At 39.4% G+C, this 19,694-nt stretch overlaps 3 protein-coding genes across 11 annotated transcripts in view; 2 read left to right on the top strand and 1 right to left on the bottom strand.

Moving 5' to 3' along the window:
- Nucleotides 1-472: 472 nt before the first annotated feature.
- On the top strand, nucleotides 473-4,078 carry prr13 (proline rich 13). Its single transcript, XM_069152090.1, has 4 exons — nucleotides 473-560; nucleotides 1,496-1,550; nucleotides 1,674-2,134; nucleotides 3,464-4,078. The coding sequence occupies exons 2-4, from the start codon at nucleotides 1,535-1,537 to the stop codon at nucleotides 3,509-3,511; spliced, it is 525 nt and encodes a 174-aa protein (XP_069008191.1). The 5' UTR covers nucleotides 473-560; nucleotides 1,496-1,534; the 3' UTR covers nucleotides 3,512-4,078.
- A 426-nt stretch (nucleotides 4,079-4,504) lies between these two features.
- LOC138196559 (poly(rC)-binding protein 2) lies at nucleotides 4,505-16,564 on the top strand. Of its 7 annotated transcripts, none has more exons than XM_069146725.1 (13): nucleotides 4,505-4,727; nucleotides 6,229-6,305; nucleotides 7,338-7,361; nucleotides 7,469-7,501; nucleotides 7,842-7,958; nucleotides 8,055-8,186; nucleotides 8,371-8,499; nucleotides 8,746-8,820; nucleotides 9,558-9,599; nucleotides 10,681-10,780; nucleotides 11,562-11,614; nucleotides 12,042-12,211; nucleotides 12,940-15,255. In XM_069146725.1, exons 2-13 carry the CDS (start codon nucleotides 6,237-6,239, stop codon nucleotides 13,391-13,393), a joined length of 1,398 nt encoding a protein of 465 aa, XP_069002826.1. In that variant the 5' UTR covers nucleotides 4,505-4,727; nucleotides 6,229-6,236; the 3' UTR covers nucleotides 13,394-15,255. The 7 variants fall into 7 exon arrangements, with proteins under 7 accessions (XP_069002826.1, XP_069002835.1, XP_069002817.1 ...); XM_069146734.1 differs by having other exon boundaries at nucleotides 6,177-6,305; nucleotides 10,708-10,780; XM_069146716.1 differs by having other exon boundaries at nucleotides 6,177-6,305.
- LOC138196548 (mitogen-activated protein kinase kinase kinase 12-like) overlaps nucleotides 16,267-19,694 on the bottom strand; it is an 18,607-nt gene continuing 15,179 nt past the window's right edge. The window contains exons 13-14 of one of the 3 annotated variants that reach the window (XM_069146684.1): nucleotides 18,983-19,283; nucleotides 16,267-18,835 (exon numbers count right to left, since the gene is read on the bottom strand). In XM_069146684.1, coding sequence (XP_069002785.1) covers nucleotides 18,722-18,835; nucleotides 18,983-19,283 — 415 coding nt within the window. In that variant the 3' untranslated portion in view covers nucleotides 16,267-18,721. The remainder of the gene's footprint in view (nucleotides 18,836-18,982; nucleotides 19,284-19,694) is intronic. The other 2 variants (XM_069146703.1, XM_069146693.1) reach the window with 2 other exon arrangements.

Below are 19,694 nucleotides of genomic sequence, written 5' to 3'. Positions count from 1 at the left end.
CATATTATTATGTCTGTGGTACCTCTTGGTATTAAATATTGATTTAGTTATTTCAGTCAAATTTGGGTTTTTGTTATTGTCGTTAAAATGAATTTGATTACAGCTCTTGAAATCCGTGTATTGCATGCGGAGCTGTTTATATAATTGTTGATCCATGATCTAATGTATTTATGTGTTACCATAGAGTATATGATTCACTGGTAGAAAAAAATAGTAATATCAGGTCTTGTGTGTGTGTGTGTGTGTGTGTGTGTGTATATATATGTATGTGTATATATGTGTGTGTCATGGAAGGACCCCCTGACTTCTCCCTTTAAATAGTTTTACTGACAATGGTTGGGAGTAAATAACATTACAATTGCCTTTTGTTCAGTAGAAACTAGTAGATCAACTTTTCATCAAAAGCCAGCTGGACTTTCACCATTACGTAAACCCTGTGCGTGACTTGGGCGTGGCTTCCTGGTGTATTTCTTGCAGCTTCCGGGCAGCTCAATGCGGAACACAAACACGAAGATCTGTATCGCTGACAAACTTCACGGGACCCAAGGCAAGTTTCTGAGGTAAGCCTATGAAACCTGGGTATTGTCGTACAATTATCATATGAGTGACGTTTGTGGATCAAAACTACAAACGTCAGATTATGCAGACCTGTTTCGTGTTGGTGTCTGTTAGACCTGTAATGGGTAGTTAAATGGAGAAAGTGTTTGACCACAGTTTAGACATCAAGTTCTGACACGTCGTTGTCATTGATGCATTTATTTATGTGAATAAATAATTGTGTTTTAAGTTGGGGTTTTTTGTCCGTTGTTGCAATCATGTTTTTAAAAAGAAATAAACACCCCACATAAAGCTTTTGCAATTTAAACACAGTCTAAGAAAACGGACCTCCTTTAAATCCTACCTGTATGAAGGGTATATTGTTCAGTGATGTTCATTCAACTGTAAAATCATTCTGGAGGCTTTAGTTTGTGGTGATGTTGAATAAAAGTGTGATACAGAGAGAAGTGATTTTAGATATTTCATTCAACAACCACTAAATTGCATTTATGAACATATTTTGATGGTGAAAAAAGTGTTGTGACTGGTTTGAATCAAAAAGGACATACTCAAGAGTAGAGCTGGGCAATATATCAAGATTATATCAATATTGTAATATGGCATAGTTGTTGTCTTTTCCTGGTTTTAACGGCTGCATATACTGTAATTTTCTAAATCAGACCGTTTTATTATTTGCCTTTTTCTAACTAAGTCATTATAGCTACTATTATATATATATTTTTCCCATAAATTTTCCCTGTAAATATATTGTGAAAGCACCAATAGTCATAATATTGTCATAATATCGATAACGGGATCAAAAAAAAGTTATATTTGATTTTCTCCATATTGCTCAGCCACACCAAATGCTATAATATAAAGTGTTCTTACAACCCTTTTCATGCAATTTTATTTCATTAAATGTTTACCTTGCATTTATTTTTCCCTGTTTCACCAGGATTTTGTGTGAGAGCTGGTCGGGTCAGTACACATCACCATGTGGCCAAATCAAGGTGGGATATCAAACATAACAGCACAAAATATATGTATTTTTTTTTTTACTTGTTTTGAATGTGCCTTTGTGGTACAGGTGTTCTGAATTATTATGTTTATATGTGTGCTCCTATCTCTATTAGGTCCTCCTCCTCCAGTGGGACCACCAAACCCTGCCTTTCCTCCTGCCTACAACCCTGCATATCCTGCTGCCCCTCCACCAGGAGTCTTCCCCCAGCCTCCACACCCAGCATACCCACCTGGCCAATTCCCAGCTGGTATGAACCCAGCAATGGGGCCAGTTGCACCTCCAGGGGCCATGCCTTATGGAGCTCCTGGGACTCATCCTTATCCTATGGCTCCAGGTGGATATCCAGTGGTCCCTCCTGGAGGTGTTCACCCAGGTCCATACCCACACTCTCCGAAAGGGGGTCACCATAAAGGCCACCACAAAGGAGGTGGAGGGTTAAACCCCATGACTGGAGCTTTAGCCGGAGGATTGGCAGGAATTGGAATGGGGCTGGTCGGACACAAAGTCAACAAAAAGATGAAGAAGAAGAAGATGAAGAAAGCGCACAAGCATGGCCACCACAAACATGGCAAGGTGAGATTGGGTTTAAAGTCAGAATACGATGGCATGTAAGAGATGTTAAGTATATATGAGTTGTTTAAAATTGCCCCTCCTGCAGTGAAATATTGATGCCAATATGTGATTTAAAAAAAAACAAAAAGGAAACTTGAGCCAGCCCACACCCCTCTGCCCCAGACCTCCAACTTCGTGTCACTTAGTGCTGGATACACACCCTACACTAGTAATGCAGGCATGACTCGGTGAGTGCAAAGTGCAGCACAGCTAAGAGAAGCAGTACTGTTCAGAATCAGTGTGATTTTACATTGTATTTGGGGAGGAATATAAATTAGTATTACTAAAATTATGTTACAATAGGACAACAAACACAAATAAATCACCAAACTATTCTGAGACATGATGATGGCTTGTATGAGCACAAAATACTAAAGCGTTCCAAACATATTTTATAGTGCAACAACCACAGAATCTGTCGAATGCTTTCTTAGATAAACAGCTAATTGTTTGGTGGATAAAATAGTGAAAAATGCCCAAAATGTTGCAGGTGATTTTCAAAATGTGACTTGAGTTTTGTAATTTTTCCTTCAAAAAGATTTAAACTAGTTTATCAGAATTCATTTGTCCTTCAATATATACATTTTTTTCAGCTCTACTTAAATGCCTCTTCTATGACAAAACATTTGCTGAAGCCAAAAGCCAAACGTCACAAGGCTTGATTAGTTCACTGTAAAACATCTCTTAACATTACAGCACTGCTGTAACTTTGCAGTAAATATTCTGAGCGCACAACAATATGACCTCAGTTTAAAGCAGCTTAGCCCTCTTTGAAGTCCAGCCAATCAAACACCCCATTAGTACTAGACAAGAAGTGAGGTGCAGGATCTGTTTTTAGGGCTACACTGGCTTGACATTGTTGAATGTGTTTGAGCCTGAACATTGACAGCAGTGAGAGTAGCTGAAAATCCACATTTTCAGACGGTACTTTGACACCCTGTGCAAGCACTTCAGTTCCTTAAAGAAAAACCAAAAGCACCTGTAATCTAAAATTAGCTCAAGTGTATATGAATTTATTTCAAGGTTTAACATAAGTGTCAAATGAGTGTCATGTACTCTGATGGAGTGACTAGGCAGGAACATTTGTAGGCACATGATAAAGACAATCCTTCCTCTTAAATGTCTTATGACTCGTCTACTTTCTGAATAGTGTCAGGTTATCGTCAGTCTTTCACCTGGGATTTCTTTGAAAAATGCTGCTTGAAATTAATTAAACGTCTGTTTGTGTTTAAAACTATAATGTCTTTGAAACTATCAATACATATATAATCTTTCTCTGTTTCTTCACAGTCCTCCAGCAGCAGCAGCAGCAGCAGCAGCAGCAGTAGTAGTGACTAAGACTGAGGCCACCAGTTCAACAAACAGCTTTCACGGCAATGCTGCTTTCCAAAGGTGCAACCCAACTGTTAACCATAAACACACAAAAGTCTCTTATCACTGTTAACAACGTTTCAGCAGATTTACAGACCTTTATCATATCTCGTATGGACTATTTATGACACTATAAATGCACGCACAAGTAATTGCTGTAAACATCACCACAATATTAGTCTGTATTGCCTTTTCACCATGTCTTAAATTAAATGTTCTTTTTTTTTCTTTTCTTATTTTGGCAGTGTTTATGTTCTGCAATTTCTGTAATGTCTTAAATAGTAAAAATAAATACACTATTTTACAACCATATGAAATTGGATTAACCTTTTGGTGGAGAATCATAGGGATACAGACTGTAAATACTTGTTTTTGATTGATTATATTTTTCTAATTTTATGTTCACTACTGCACATGGCTGCAAAAAAAAAAAAAACCATTATTCTCCATTGCTTTGTATTTGCATCAAATGTAATGTATTATAATAATATTGAATTAATCTTACTCAATAAATGGAATCTAAAGAAAAAGTAACCTACGTGTGTGTCATTCCCAAGATAGTGAATACATTTACAAAGCTGCAGTAAACATTACGCCCACTAGTGGCTCCCTGACTGAATATTTTATTGAAGTTTCTAAATATGAATATATATTAACAATGGAAAATCATACATGAATCATAAATAATTCTTTACAAATTAAACACGAGGGCCCGCAGTTATTTTTCAACAACGTACCTTCACCACCGAGAGGTTTAAAAGTAATGTAAAAAAATAAATAAATAAATAAATATAAAAAAAAAAAACGTTTGTATCGTACGCAGTAATTATTTATTTGTTTAACGATATCCTTTCATATAAACTGCCATGTTGCAATATAACGTCCCCCTTATTTAAAGCGCTTCTGAAGCGACGGGCTTTTCAGGCAGTCTTTGGGTCAAACCAAACGCCGGGTGGGAGGGGGAGGGTGTTGCGCGTGTGTGCGATGGGTGAGAGGGGAAAGTTCAGGGGTTATAATTGTGTTGTCTTTGTGTAAGGGAGCGCAGCTCGATCTCGCATCACTCTTCCCTCTTCCCCGAGTCCTCTCTAAACTCTCCCCCGGGTTTCTACCCTCCCGAACCTCTCCCCTTCTACCCTTACAACCCCAACCCTCCCCCCCGGTCACCTACCAGCAAACGAGCAAGGTGAGTTTTAGATCGATGTGTGGTGTGGGTGGTGTTTTTTTTTTTATATATAATTTTTTTTAATATATATATATAAATAAATATATATTTAGTTGTTATGATCAGAAGTAGCGGAAAGAAATCGCGCCCAAGCAGCTAGCCGCGGCTAACAAGGCCGCGCGGTGATGAGCACGCAGTCTCCGCGCAGAAACGATTTGGCTTAGCTTAGCTACCTAGCCGCGGGGAAGTTTCATTTTAATGTCGCTTTAAAAAAATAATAATAACTACCCTCTGTTTGGCGAATGTGCTTAAATGAAGGATGACCTAACTATTTTTTTTTGTGCCAATTTAGGCTACCGACATCTGGTCAGCTGTAAATAACGTTGACGACTTAAGATAGCTAGCTCTGCTAAGTAGCGCACGCATGTTCCATTCATTTCCCCCCCTGCTCGGCGAGCGGCTACATGCTACGCGGCTAACTTGACTTCCAACTCGCTTTTAATAGTTAAAATAGTTGAAACCAAAACAACGCCGTCAAAGTAAGACGTTTCGTGTCGTCGTTTCGCGTTGGACGCGTTTGTGTGTGTGTGTGTGTATATTTGAGAAAACGCAGGTCTGGACTGGTGACGGGAGGTGGAAATGGTCCACGCGTTTTGTTGATGAACTTGGATTCGTAGCTAGTGATAAAAGCATTACAAGCCGTATGTGTTTTTTGTTTTTGTTGTTGTTGTTGTTTTGTTTTTTTTCCCAGCTCGCATTGCGAATAGATTCAACGCTAATTTCACTTGTTTTGGAGATGGTAGCTCGGATTGGAGCAGCGTTCACATGTTTGAAGCAGCGTGCAGGTCGGCTCAGCAGAAACGAGCCCATTTGGTTTCTGGTAAAATCGTTAAAAAAAAAAAAAAAGCGCCAGTTTTCATAATTAGCGTTTATGACCTAAATATGTAATGTACTTATTGATTATGTTCATGTTTACCCCTGGAAGGGAATTCAGCCTTTAGAATTTTTTTTTTAAATTTTTTTTTTTTTTTTTTTTCATCTAACCTCACAAATTCAGTCAGAGCTTGTGCGAAGTCGACTGTAGCTGAATTTCAGGTTGTTTGTTTGACATATTTAGTAAAATAATTGCTCAGTGAACTCGGTAAATGGGACCCAGAGGCAGCATACTTTGTGTATTGTTGACATTTAAGTCTGTGGTCTAGTAGTAACATTTCTGTATGCGGTGAGAGTACAGTAAGGGCATATGGTTCTCCCAATTCTTAACATTTCAGACAATTGTACCTAAACCAGTGCTAAAATGTAAACACTATAAAGTGTACTGTGAATATCCCGTTAGACAGATATTTATGTTTTACCTTGTTGAAAGGCCACTTTACATAAATAGTATTTCTTTTATTTACCGTGTTACAATTCAGTCTTTGTGCATCTCCTGATTTATAATGTATGTATGTGTTTGTCCGTGTCTTTTAGATCTATCTCGGTGAACAAAAACCCCAGTTCTGTACTAACGGCTGAATTGCAGGTGCAGTTATGGACTCCGGTGTGATTGAAGGCGGGCTCAATGTCACCCTTACTATTCGGCTGCTCATGCATGGCAAGGTGAGGTCACCCATCAGCTGCTTGTGTCGACAATCTAATAGCGTATGACGTTTTATTTATGGGAATGAAGTCCCCCGGGGATGTACAAAGGGCAGGAACTTTAATGGGATGGATAGATGTATTGCCTCAACGACGGGGTCCTGTATCTCAAAGCAAAGTAAAAAGGTGTTTTCACTTTCGTCTCTGCTGGAGTTCCCATTTAGGAAACTATATTTACTTCATGCATAAATGTGTTCTCACATTAGATATTTTCCAAATTAGAAATAAGTGCAAAAAGGACCATATTACCCTTGTAAACTAGGCAGTGATACCCATTTTACCATCAAATTGTAGAACTGTCTCCCTCTTCATCATTCCTCTCTTAATCATTACATAGTAGCTTAAATGATCAATTGCTAATATGAACACGTGTCTATACATCTCATCACCGTCAGACACAGCAACATTTACAACCAGGAGGCATTAACATTGCATTTTCCATCACTAATGCATTCACTTTTCGTGACAGAAACATAGCTGCACACTTGTTGCATCCTGAGTCAGACAGCAGCCTGTTGTTGCAATGGTGGTTTTAATGCTGAGATGTCACGTGTCAAAAAGCGACTGCTCAAAATCAGACTCAGATGGTTTATAATGCGGACTTACCAAACTGTAATACATCGGGGGCGAAGTGATCTTTTAAAAGCTCTGCAAACTTGAAGCATCTTAAAAACAGGCTGCAGCACTGGAGGAGCATCAGCAGCCCACAGACACTGTATGCTTGGTTGGGTCTGACTGGTCAACAGCACCATCTTGAGTCTGTGTGGGAGACAGACTGCCTGTGGCAGAGAGCTGGCAAAGGGGCGATGGATCAGGCTGTATTTTTCTCAATTTAAAGACCACCAGTTGAATCATTTGTCATGTTTGACCTCCTTCAATCAGCAGCAGAACAACAGGACCGTACTCAATTATGAGGGTTGATTACATAACATTTAAAGTGTTAGCAAAAATGATCAATCAGCCTAAAGGGATTTTATCTGTTTTCTATTTTAGGAAGTTGGAAGCATTATTGGGAAGGTAAGCTGTTTTTTTTAATAAAGTGACAATTTTCATTGTTCATCATTATTTGAAGATTTATCTGTCTCAGTTGTTAATGAACTTTTGGTGTGATTCTCTGCAAATAGAAAGGTGAATCTGTGAAGAAGATGAGAGAAGAGGTGAGGTCTTTTATATCCACTGCATTGTTGTAATAATATATAATAAACTTCTTTCATATAGCATTTATTTTTGCAAAGTTACATCGTGCTTAACACAAAAAACAATTAAAAATCAAAGAAAAATGGGTCATAAAGTAGGGGAATAAAATGAAGTATCCCAAAAGTGGGATAGTAAAACATAGCAGCATATCAAATGTTGATAAAAGTGTACATACTGTACAATGGTATGTAATATTATAGTTACTAATTGGCCACATTTGGTATATTTGCTCTGTCTGTCTTACTATCAGAAGGCACCAGATTGCTTCTTTCAATTCCTTGCTTTTCTCCTTGTCTGTAGAGCGGGGCTCGCATCAACATCTCTGAGGGCAATTGTCCTGAGAGGATCATTACTTTGGCAGGTCCCACCACTGCCATCTTTAAAGCATTCTCCATGATCATTGAAAAGTTGGAAGAGGTAGGTCCCAATTACACAGACCAGAAGATTGGGAGGTCAGCAGTGGAGAGCCCAATGCCAAACTGGATTAACCCAAATTTTTTATGTTTTTGTCAGGATATAAGCAGCTCAATGACGAACAGCACGGCTACCAGCAAGCCCCCAGTGACCCTACGCATTGTGGTGCCTGCCAGCCAGTGTGGCTCCCTCATTGGGAAGGGTGGCTGCAAGATCAAGGAAATTCGAGAGGTGTGCCTAGTAAACATCTTGTAATGTAAAACCTAAAAAAAAACCAACATGATGTGAACTGTAATCCCCCCAGCTTTAGCTGACTGTCACCTTTCTACTCTAATTTAGTTATAAGGAAACACCAATGACTCCCACATTGTGTTTTGATTTCTTATTTCATTTCTCTCCATTTGTGTGTTTCCAGTCAACCGGTGCTCAGGTGCAAGTGGCAGGAGACATGCTCCCCAACTCCACGGAGCGTGCCATCACCATTGCTGGCACGCCCCAGTCAATAATTGAGTGTGTAAAGCAGATCTGTGTGGTCATGCTTGAGGTAAGTGGACTCTGAATGGTGCCCTGTATTTTAATAATGTAAGAACTTTCGGCTGCTATGTTTTGAATTTGGACAGGGGATGTCCTGGGCTGATGATGTAGTGTTTTAATGACATTGTTAAAACACTATAGGACTACACAAACTATTATGCTGTTAATGTCTTTCATCTATAATTACCTACACACAAAAATGAACCCAAAACAAAACTTGGTAGTAATGTATTGACACACTTTGTCTCCCGTACAGTCTCCCCCTAAGGGGGTAACAATCCCCTACCGACCCAAGCCTTCAGGATCACCAGTCATCTTTGCAGGCGGACAGGTACATATGACCCTTCAGAGGGACATGGGATGTGTTTTGTGGTTTAATAATTCCCATTTATTGTGTGCAATGCATATTTGATGATGCATTGTTTTACATGCTTAGAAATGTTGATGTGTGATGAAAGGCTACTCAATTCAATAGAGTTTATTAATCCCACAGGAGAGGGGGGGGGTAGATTTAATAATGAACAATCCCGTGTTAATATGAAATAACGAGATCCGAATATTGAGTTAAAAGAGTAGCTGGGGAAGAAGGAATTTGCGTTAAGAAGGTTGCAACAGGAGCTCCTGTGCTAATTGTTTGGCGTATGAGCAACTTCAGTTACAGGGGCCTTCTCATTGAATGATTCCCCAGAGTTTGTTTTATTGTTTCGAGCATTACGTTTCAGAAGTGAAGTGGCCTATTTCCCTCTACTGTCGGTCTGATCCAAAATGCTTTTTGATGCTTGTTGGCCTAACATTACAAGGTCTTTTATCCTACTAAATACCTTTTTTATTCTTTAAAACAAACATCTCTCCCTCTGGTCTTCTTTGATTCCACTGTAATGTCTCTTAAGGATTTCTCTCTTAAGGATTTGTGGAGACTTTGGACAAGACATACATGTTGATATTCTTTATTAACTTCTGATGAAGCTTTGATGTTAAGCTTTGTATATCAAGAACGATCTACCTGGAGAAGTTACCCGACAGAATCAGCTATGAGGCCTATGAAAGCTTTGTTTTCATTTGTTTCAGGCATATGCCGTACAAGGACAGCATGCGATTCCACAGCCGGATGTAAGTGCAGTAGACATTTTTACATGACCCCCACCACTCCCACCCATAATTATATCCGTTCTCTTCCAAAATGTGCAGCCGCCCACACCACGTTTTACTGCCTGTAACTAGCTGAACTTGACCCTAATTTTATTTTGCCTCCCTTTGACCTACTATTAATCAGTTTTTTTTGTTGTTGTTGTTTTTTAAAAAATATATAAAGAACAACTGTTCTGTATAGTTCCTCTGTTGACTGGCAGTCAGTTATTAATTAAATTGACATTCATTGTTTGTGTTTGTCCAGACTCTCCACTGTTGCATGAATAATAATGTTCCTGCTGCTAAGTCTTTTCCTTTTTTCCCCTCGTGTTGTTTTGTTTCACATTTGACATTCATCAGTCTCTGCGCGCGAACATATTGGTCTCTTTTTCCCTTCATTATTTCTTGCCACTAGTCACTTGTTTCAATTAATCTCTCTCTGTCTCTTTTTATTTTAAATGAGTTCTGTCAGCATTGGATGTGATTGTATCTAATTAGCCTTACCTGCCACTGGCTATTAGTATCACAGCAGGGAAGTATAAACTAAGAGATACAAACTAATCTAGCACAGTAATATTTACGCGGTGACACATAAATATGTAATCTCTTCCTGAAATGTTCCCTTCCAGCTTTAGTAATAATGTTGGTACAGCGTGATGCTACGTTGAGACAGTCTCAGTTCATGTTCAGCTCTCGTGTTGGTGTTGGTTAGGAAGTCACCTGCATATTGAGCGCTCCCTCGCTTGAGTATTGTGACTTTGCCCAGAACCCGAAGATACGAGAAAGCTTTACCAAGAGATGCAGCCTGCACTTTGGAGGATTACCTACGGGGTACTCCACATAGACAAAATCATAAAACACAATGATTGTCAGACACCAGTGATCCCTGTAGAGCTTTGTGCAACGATAAGAGATTTACACAGCACAGATTTGAGTGATGGATGTGTAAAATCTGTTTTTGGAGGTTCTTTGTGTTCGTACTGATATTTGTTCTGTTTTTTCCCTCTTCCTGTGTTTTCCATTTCCTCCATTTCTCTCCCTGCCTCCTCTCTCACTCTCACAGTCTTCCTCTGCTGCTATCTCTCCACAGCTCACCAAGCTTCACCAGCTGGCTATGCAGCAGAGCCCTTTCCCCATCGCACCAAGCAACCAGGGATTCACTGGTATGCAGCACAACGAGGCCTTACGGGCTTTCGATGGCACAATTTAACTGGTCAGATTAGAAACTCGCGTTTTCAAATGCATTAAATCGCTGAAAAAGAGGGGAGGAAAAACACATCGACACAACAAGTAGTGTCAAACTAGTTGTAGCCGTAAGTTACGCAGTCACTGCTGGAGGTGGTGACCACGCACGCACTCACTCGCTCACTCTTGTACATCAGTTATTTATGGTTCTCAATCATATTTGAGTGTTGACAGTTTGAACTGAAATATGTGTAGAAAATAGCTGAGCTTAAGTGCAAACGAGATTTATGGATGAGGATGAATAGCCAAACATATAGTTAAATAATTGTTTAAAAAGTCTTTGTCGTTTAGCTTTTTTTAAACCAAGACCAGATTCAAATTGAGTGACCAGGAAAAATGGAAACCCCTGTGTGCTTTCTGTTTCATTTTTGTACTTGAGTGCATTATATTGAAATCTATATTTATTATTTTTACATATTAAAAGGGGCCAAAACTATTAAAAACACTGTTTATATTGTAATTCAGGATTATTATTTTTTTAAACAGATTTAAAAAAATAAACTAGTAGATCTGCTTTTTGAAATGAAACGAAACAAATACATGCTGGATTATGGTCGAAAGATATGGTTGTATCTTAAAAATCTTGAGTATCACTATTTTTCATTTGTCTTTTGGTACTCATTCACTTTGATATCTCTCTTTTGAAGTAGTAATTGTTGGTTTTGCTCATTTAAGGCATTTTCTCATTTTCTCTGTCAGGGATAGATGCTTCTGCTCAAACCAGTTCCCATGAGATGACCATTCCAAATGATGTAAGTCAGTTTTATCAAAGCCAAGGCATGTTACCTCATGTAGCCTATTAATAATATGTAAAAAGGAAACGGTATGTTTTGCAAATGAAAATCTGCTTACAGATATATATATATATATATATATATATATATATATATATATATATACAGCACGACACACCACTACCTGTATACTACTACTATATAAGCAAATGTCTGATATATTTACATATATATTATTTTTTTTAACAGCAATCATGAATCTGACAGTTATAGGGACACAATGCCGAATCGAAGAAGTCTCCTTTTTATGCCTTTTTGTCCTGAAAAAATATCACAAAATGGGCTGTGACCACCTAGTGTGCTTTATGCGAGCCACATTTATGAGAATAAAGGCTGTATAAACGTGTTCCTTACATTCATGTACCTGTACCTTCTCCGCCTTCAGCTTATTGGGTGCATCATCGGCCGCCAGGGAGCCAAAATCAACGAGATCAGGCAAATGTCGGGCGCCCAGATCAAGATTGCAAATCCAGTGGACGGATCAACTGACCGCCAGGTTACCATCACAGGCTCTCCTGCCAGCATCAGTCTGGCCGAGTACCTCATCAACGCCAGGTGAGATAATTCAGAAAAGTGCATCAACTTCCAAGCAGGTGATTGATTCAGTCGTGGGATTCAGACAAACGACGCGACGCATCAGCTGCGTTACATTTAGTTTCACTTGAAGTCAAATTATCGGTCTGCGCCCGGGCAGTTCAGATGAAATTGTCAACGAATGTTAAGAAAACACAGCTTACTCGGCCCACGTTTCTTTGATCTTTTTTTCCTGCCGTTTTGTCCCACGCCGTTGCGCTGGGCTGTCACATCTCATTCCTCCTATGTCACAAGACTACAGTAATCTTTGAAAGGCAAATAGTTCATGTACCTGTTATCATGCAAATACATAACTTGTCTCCGGGCCACATCAACGTTTATAGTTTGGATGCGAGTGAATAGCATTTTTTTTTTTTTTTTTTTTTACTTCTGCCAATCATCACGGTGGTGTTTGTTAGCTCTCTGTCTGTCCGCACTTGTGTTGTTCCCCTTTTTTCTGCCCTTTATTCCTGCACTGATCACTAAAGATGTGATTATTTGCCTTTTCCCTTTTGCCTCTAATTGATGCCTTAATTTCGGATGAAGCTTTTTTTATCTTGTTTTGGTCACATCCCTGAGTAATTTCCCTCCCACACCCCACCCCACCCCTCCTCCAACACCTAACACCCGACCCCACCCATTGCTTACCAGCCTGCCCTGTGACCCATCCCGACTGTGTTGTCCCTCTCTCCTTGTCTCTCTTTCTACAGTGTAGAGTCCTCTAAACCTCCTCCCTCCTCCTCCTCCTTGAACCCTGAACAGACCAGCCTGTGCCCTCCCTCCACCTCTACTACTACTACTACCACTACTACTACTACTACTACTACCACCACCTCCTCTGCTGCTACATCCTCCTTCTCTTCCTCCTCCTCCTCCTCTTCCTCCTGTGTGGTGCTCCCCACAGCCTCCATTCCTCTGTCCTTGTTGGCTCCAGGGCCGCCTCCTCCCTCCTCTTCCTCCTCCTCCTCCTCCTCCTCCACTGATTCCCTGCTCCCCAGCTCTCCTGCCTGTGTGTCCAGTCTCCTCAGTCTCAAGCCCCTCCCTCTCCTGGCCCTCCATGTTGTCAGCGGGGCCAGTAACCCCGCACACCCAATCCCCACTGAGCCCAAAATCGCCCCAGAGCTGGGCTCCAAGTCTAAAAGGCGAAGGCTCTCCCCTTACTAACGAAGGAAACATAAGTCATCTACTACTGAAGTACTGACAATGCTCTTTGTTGTCTGTACCTGCACTTGCTTTTGTATCTGGCTGTGCCACGCCTCGCTTACTCCAGAAAACAGCCCCTTGTTATAAAGCCAGAAAGATGGTTAATGCCATATTTATAAAAAATAGATACCCGTAGCTTGATTTCACCTGTCGGTTGAGTGCATTATATTTTTAAATGACTTTGAACTAAGCATGGACAGGGAATTCTTTCACTGATTTAGCGAAGCATTTCTCTTTGTGGAAGCTCTGCTCAGGTAGCGGCTCTCTTTAAGATGTCACATTGTATTTATGGGAATAGTTTTCTTGTAGTGAATTTTAAGTGAGTATTGTTAGCTGGTATTATGGAGTGTATCATGATGACTGCCTTTTTCTTTCTTTTTCTTTTTTCTTTCCCTTATGTGAGATACAATTGTAATTTCAATTCAAACTAAATGTGCCCTCAGGTATCAAAGCCACCAAATCATCTTTTGGGTCAGGGCTATTAAACGTCATTAAGTGGGCCAACGAGGAAAATCACTGGAGGCTTGTGGGCCACACAGAATATAACACACCTTTTACAGTATAATCTTAATAGATAGTAAATAAGTTTATTGAACAATAAACACACTCGTTTGTTACTTGTTGCAGCTGGCAAAGTAAACAAAACTTTACAGCTTTGAGAGAGACATTTTGAAAGTTGTTGTTAGCTCAGAGTGCAGTAAGAGGGTTGACTGAATGTCAGTCACAGCACACGGGGTTTCCCTGATCCTCCCGTCGCCAAGGTTACCCCATGAGTTCAAATGCATACTCCTACTTGCTCATATCCTCCTCTATGGGTGAAAGGGGCTCCGAAATATATACCTTTGTTTTATTTATTGTATCACACATGCCAGCTTGATTTCCAGGCAGCCTCTTGCTGGCCATAGAAAAATGCAAAAGGGCCACATCAGGCCTGCAGATAGTGGTAGAGCAGGCCCGCTTTAGGTCATGCTATTGATATCAAAGATCCAAAAACATTCAAACACCTTTGCTTTAAAGGATCACAGCTCCATTACCGAACCTTTTGGAAATATGTATTCACCTTCTTTCAAAGAGTTAGATGAACCGATTTATAGACATCTCGTATGTCTGTTTATGTATGAAGCTATAGCCCACAGCTCGTTAGCTTAGCTTACCATAAAAACAGAAAATGGGGGGGAAACAGCTAGCCTACCTCCGATCAAAGAGAACCAAATCTGCCCACCTGTTGCCAGGCAACTAGCAGAGAATTATGCTGCCACATAATCTCCCGTAATACAGCATATTGTCATTTCCACACGTAAACTATCAAGATATAATGTGTTGATTGGTGAGCTTCCAAGGCAGTGTCTTACCTTCTGCATAGAGCTGCTATAATTAGTTGATTTGCAGAAATGTAACTCAACATTATATTTCAATAATATCTTGAGTCCTTTTACCTGACAGATTGCAAAATTAAAATAAACTGGTAAATGGAAATAATTGTTTGTTGCGGTCCTAGTTTGGAGGCTTGCTGTTTCCTTCTGTTTACGGTGTGTATGCTACGCTAAGCTTTCTATATCCCTATAAACACGAGTGATGGGAATTTTCTCATCTAATTCGTAACCTGAAGGCGACTTTAAGTGTTTCTCTTTGTGTTGATGAAACTGGACATCTAATTGTCTTTTTTTATTCTATATCTTAACATCATTTTTGAGGTTCTGATCTGAATGATGAGTTTTATTATAATTGTGTACAGTAAATGACCTTGTTGTTTATCTTGTCTGTCTGATTGCATGCCTCACTCTCTCTCCCTCCCGGGTCTCCTGGTGTCTCTCTGTCTGTTTCTCCAGGCTTTCTTCTGAGGCAACAGGACTGGCAGCCAACTGATAAGACACTGCATCTGCACTAAATCTCACTTTTATATCATCGGCTACCATAAAGCAGTCAATGCAACTATCCAACTTTAAGAGTTTATATATTATACCACCTCTTCTTCGTTCTAGATCATGTCAACCACCACTGATTTTGATCCACTGAGTTCATTATTTATTTTCTTTAGTTTTGGTTTTAGTACAAAAGAAGCAAACAATTAGGTTTTTAATTCCCTTTTTGACTCAAGTTGGAGGTTTTAATGATTTGTTATTAGACTCTTTTTTTTTTCTTTTTTTTTTTGATGGATCTTTCGCTCTCTTCCCTTTTCTTTCTTTGCCATCACAGAGGAGTAGAGTTGGAAAACTCTTAATAGGCATATAGATTTAGTTCTGTACAGTCAGTTTTTTTTCTTTAAAAAGGAAAAGACAAAAAGGAAAAAAATAAAAAAGTATCAAAAATATGAATAGAGTGACTGTTTTATTCTGTGTTTATATGCGCCCCACTTTTTTTTTTCCTCTCCCAGTTCCACCAGTCGGTCTGTCCATTTTATGTCCACACGTATACTTGTTTTGAGTATTCGCAGCATCCTCCCCCTTTGTCACCTTTTCAACTGAAGTGCTTGTAAAATGGATTACACTTACGTCACTGACGAGAATACGTAGCTGCACATGCACTGTCACTGATTATATTTGGTTGTGACGACACTCACAGATGGATTTATCCAGATAATTTAAAATGTGTATTACTACGCATGTCACTTTTTTCCTCCCTCTAAATGTCATTCCTGTTTTCCCCCTCTCCTGGTCCTGAGATCATGTGTTGATATTCTGCTGGGATGGGAGGTTTTTGGGGTCTGGGCTCGGCTCAAGGGATTAGAAGCAGAGGGTTGCCCTCGCTTTTTTTGTAAAGAATGATATATATACTTAAAAAAAAAAAAAAATAATAAAAAAAAAAGTTGGAATATTTGTTTTAAATGGAGGAAATATTTTTTTTTAAACTACCAAAGGGGGATTATTAACTCCTGGACGCTGACTGATCTATTAAATGTGATGAGGCTGAGAACTGAAAGCATTGATGCTCTGGAACTAGACAAAGAAAGGGTTGTGAGTTAACACTAGTTTCCTGCTCTTTGTTTTGCTCAAGTCAGAATTATTTTATTTTTTATTTGCAGGCAGGAAAAAAACAACTTTTGTGCACGTTTTTTGAGACTGTAGACCTGGGTGCCACAACATTGTTTAAAAAAAATACAGAAATAAAGATGTGAAATGCTCAAACCACAAATCCTCTTGAGTTTTGTCACTGTCTGAAGTATATTGGGAACACGAGTTGAGATTTTACAAGTTTCTTTTTATTTTAAATTGTTTCTTAAATATATTTGTTGTACAGTTACAATAATGCAATATAAAAAGCACACATTTCATATGGGGTTTCAATCAGCATGGTGGGAAACGCACGTACCTCCAAAGTCGAGACACTAGAGGGCAGTAGTCTTGCTTTTTGGCAACATTTCATCCTGCTGGAGGATTTTTAGCTTTAGACATTGAGGGGGCGAAATGAGTTTTAACTTGCTCTATAAATGTAATCTTGTTTAAAAAAAAAAAAAAAAAGCTGCCTTTTCTAGCTTATTGAGTGTGACTTGATCAGTCATAGATTAATGGAACAGGATGGCGTGTGCTGTTGTACAGTCAGATTGAAGCATTAAGAAGGCTTGTCAAGGGACACAAATACATCAACACCACAGTTTTTATGTATCTTATTTTGTTATGACAGAGCCCTTTCACATAAGTTAAAAATGACCATCAGTTGGCCAAGATTTCCGCTGGTGAGGACAATGTCTGTGAACTTTGTGCAACAATGTGATCTTGTAAAGCTTCATTAAGTTAACGGTTGGTAATTAAGTAAAAATGGGAAAATCAGGCTGTCGTAGACCTCATTTTATACGTTGGCAGAAAAACTTCAAAGTTGGGATCCTAATTTTTTGGACTTATTCAATGTCGGGGACAAAAAGTTCTAACATAAATTGTCTTGTGATGTCATGTTTCTACCACAGGTGAAGCAGTGGCTGTTTAATTTCCTAAAACGATACTAAAAGCAACACTATAGACACAAAAGGGTGTTTGCATAAACAGAACTGTTAACACTGCTAAGATTGTGGCCACATATGGAAATGCTTAAACTGAGTGAGACAAATAAAAAACATAAATGTAAGAATATTTTAGTTTTTCTGAGATCTACTCTGGTGCTTTGTGTCCCTGTCATACACGCCTTCAACCATTCCACTAGAAATGTCTGCTAGAAATCTGCAGTGCTTATATCCTCTATGGAACAAATGCAACATCCAAATCACTGGGATTTGAGTCACAAACAGTGAAAGTGTTTTGATTCATATAGGCCATCCATACTTTTTCACAAGCATGCTTTCTAGATGCTATATACACCCCCAGATGCTCAGAAAGGGGTTTTCAAACTGGTGGTCTGTTTTAATACAGTAAACACTGCAATACTAAGTTAAACAAAAAGCCTGCCTGCCCTCAATGAACCTGAATGAGTCCCAGAGCAGACATATTGCTTCTTCTTTGTTCACATGTTGTTCCTCTTCCTCTGTTTTGATACTCAGACATGAACAGCAGCTACAGTACATTCTACTACCACAAGCTTTTCGAGGTTCAAATAGATTAATGCCACCTAATTAGAAACATCAGCACCTTAAATTATACAATCTCACATTTAAAAAAATTTGTTCATTTTACAACATCACATATTTACATCAATATTAAAACTCAGAACTAGAAAATGGAAACATAATTCATGACACAATAGAAATAAAAAATGTAAACAACACAAATGAGATGTAAACATTGTTTTTCAATTAACGGTCACGAAAAAAAGTGATAATAAATTAATTCGTGCATAACGTTGAGAGGAAATGTAATGTGACACAATGATTACGAGCACATTTTATAAATTAAGTGCAGGCTGCAACAACATTGACGATTAAACTTTAAAATGTTACAAAAGCCCTGAAAGAATTTCAAAATCAAGTTTTCATATGACACGATGTGAAATAACTCACATTTTCATTATAGACAAAAACACAGAAAATTGACATGGAAGATGGCAAAAGACATTATTTGACAGATGTGTTAATGACCTCTTTGACGGAGGCCTCTGTTGTCGTTATGGAGAGAACACAGAGGGGCTGTTGCTCCGTTAGGTTGGCTAGTGCCCCGACTCAGCTTCAGATGCATTTATCTCCAAAGGAAACGGGATCCTCTTTTTTTCCCCCAGGATATCAGGTTTTTGAGAACACAGGTCTTCATTTCCTGCCTCTCCGCAACGTCCCTGATCCCGACACCATTGTCGAAGGTCTGGAAAAGTGATCGAGGTATTCAGAGGCCACATCTGTGGGTGTACTGAGAGGGTTGAGGTGTTCGGCTTTCACCAGTTGGTTGGAGGTTGGCCAGGCTCTGCACTGCACGAGTGGTCCAGCTCTGCACTGTCACAGTCCGAGTCATCATACAGTCCCTGCTTCGGAGTAGAAGCATGAATTATCTGCGTTAGAACAGGAACAGATTCTTGGAGGGTGCTTTATTGTTTGCTTGGCATATTCTGAGATATTTGATAATATGTGCATGTCTCTGTACTATATGTTGCTATTTTGTCTTTTTTTTTTTTTTTTTATCATTTTTTTATGCTTACCTCATAATTGTGGTCATTTGAAGCGAGCTGCGTTTTAACTTGTTGCAGAATAGCTTCCTTTTCAGACAACCCGTCGGAGCCCAGTTGGGTTGGGTCAGATGGGTCGGCAGGAATTTCTGAGCCCTGAGACAGCAGGTCGTCGCTTTTGTCGTCCAGGCGATCGTCGGTGTTGGTGCTGACCACGTCGGGTGTGCCACTGTGGGAGTGGTCAGTAGTGTTTCCCTCCTCACCGTCCGAGACCGATAAGTTCTCTGAGCTAAAAGTGGACAGGGACTGGCATTTGGTGATGCTCGCAGGCCGCCTGAGTGGGTACAGAATAGGAGAAAGAACATACAGTATATTCATGAACATTCACACTTCACAGTGGGAAGAGAAAGAAAGGCAACATGCTGCCCGGTGAATTCTACTGGGCCACGTGGAAATAAATTTACATGACAATATCCATGCATGGAAGTTAAACTTCATGCCTATGTTTGTGTCTTCTTGGCCACATTTGGCATTACGTTGTGGAGCATGTGTAGACATTTCTTATACACTACAGCTGCATCCCTATTCTTTACTGAAGAGTTAATCCAAGTTAGTTTGTTTGTAAGAAAGTATTGTCGTGTGCTCACACTAGGAAAGTGACAAAATAACTTCTACTAAACAGCATGCGTACTACAATCAAACTTAGTTTTCAGTATGTTGTTGATTGCAAAAATACAATGAACTC

The sequence above is a fragment of the Embiotoca jacksoni genome, unplaced genomic scaffold (genome assembly GCF_022577435.1).
Source record: "Embiotoca jacksoni isolate LCO1_2020_lvr unplaced genomic scaffold, fEmbJac1.0.p SCAF_1, whole genome shotgun sequence".
Taxonomy (NCBI): Eukaryota; Metazoa; Chordata; class Actinopteri; family Embiotocidae; genus Embiotoca; species Embiotoca jacksoni.
The sequence above is the reverse complement of the archived record's forward strand: the minus strand, read 5'-3'. Positions and strand labels throughout refer to the sequence as shown.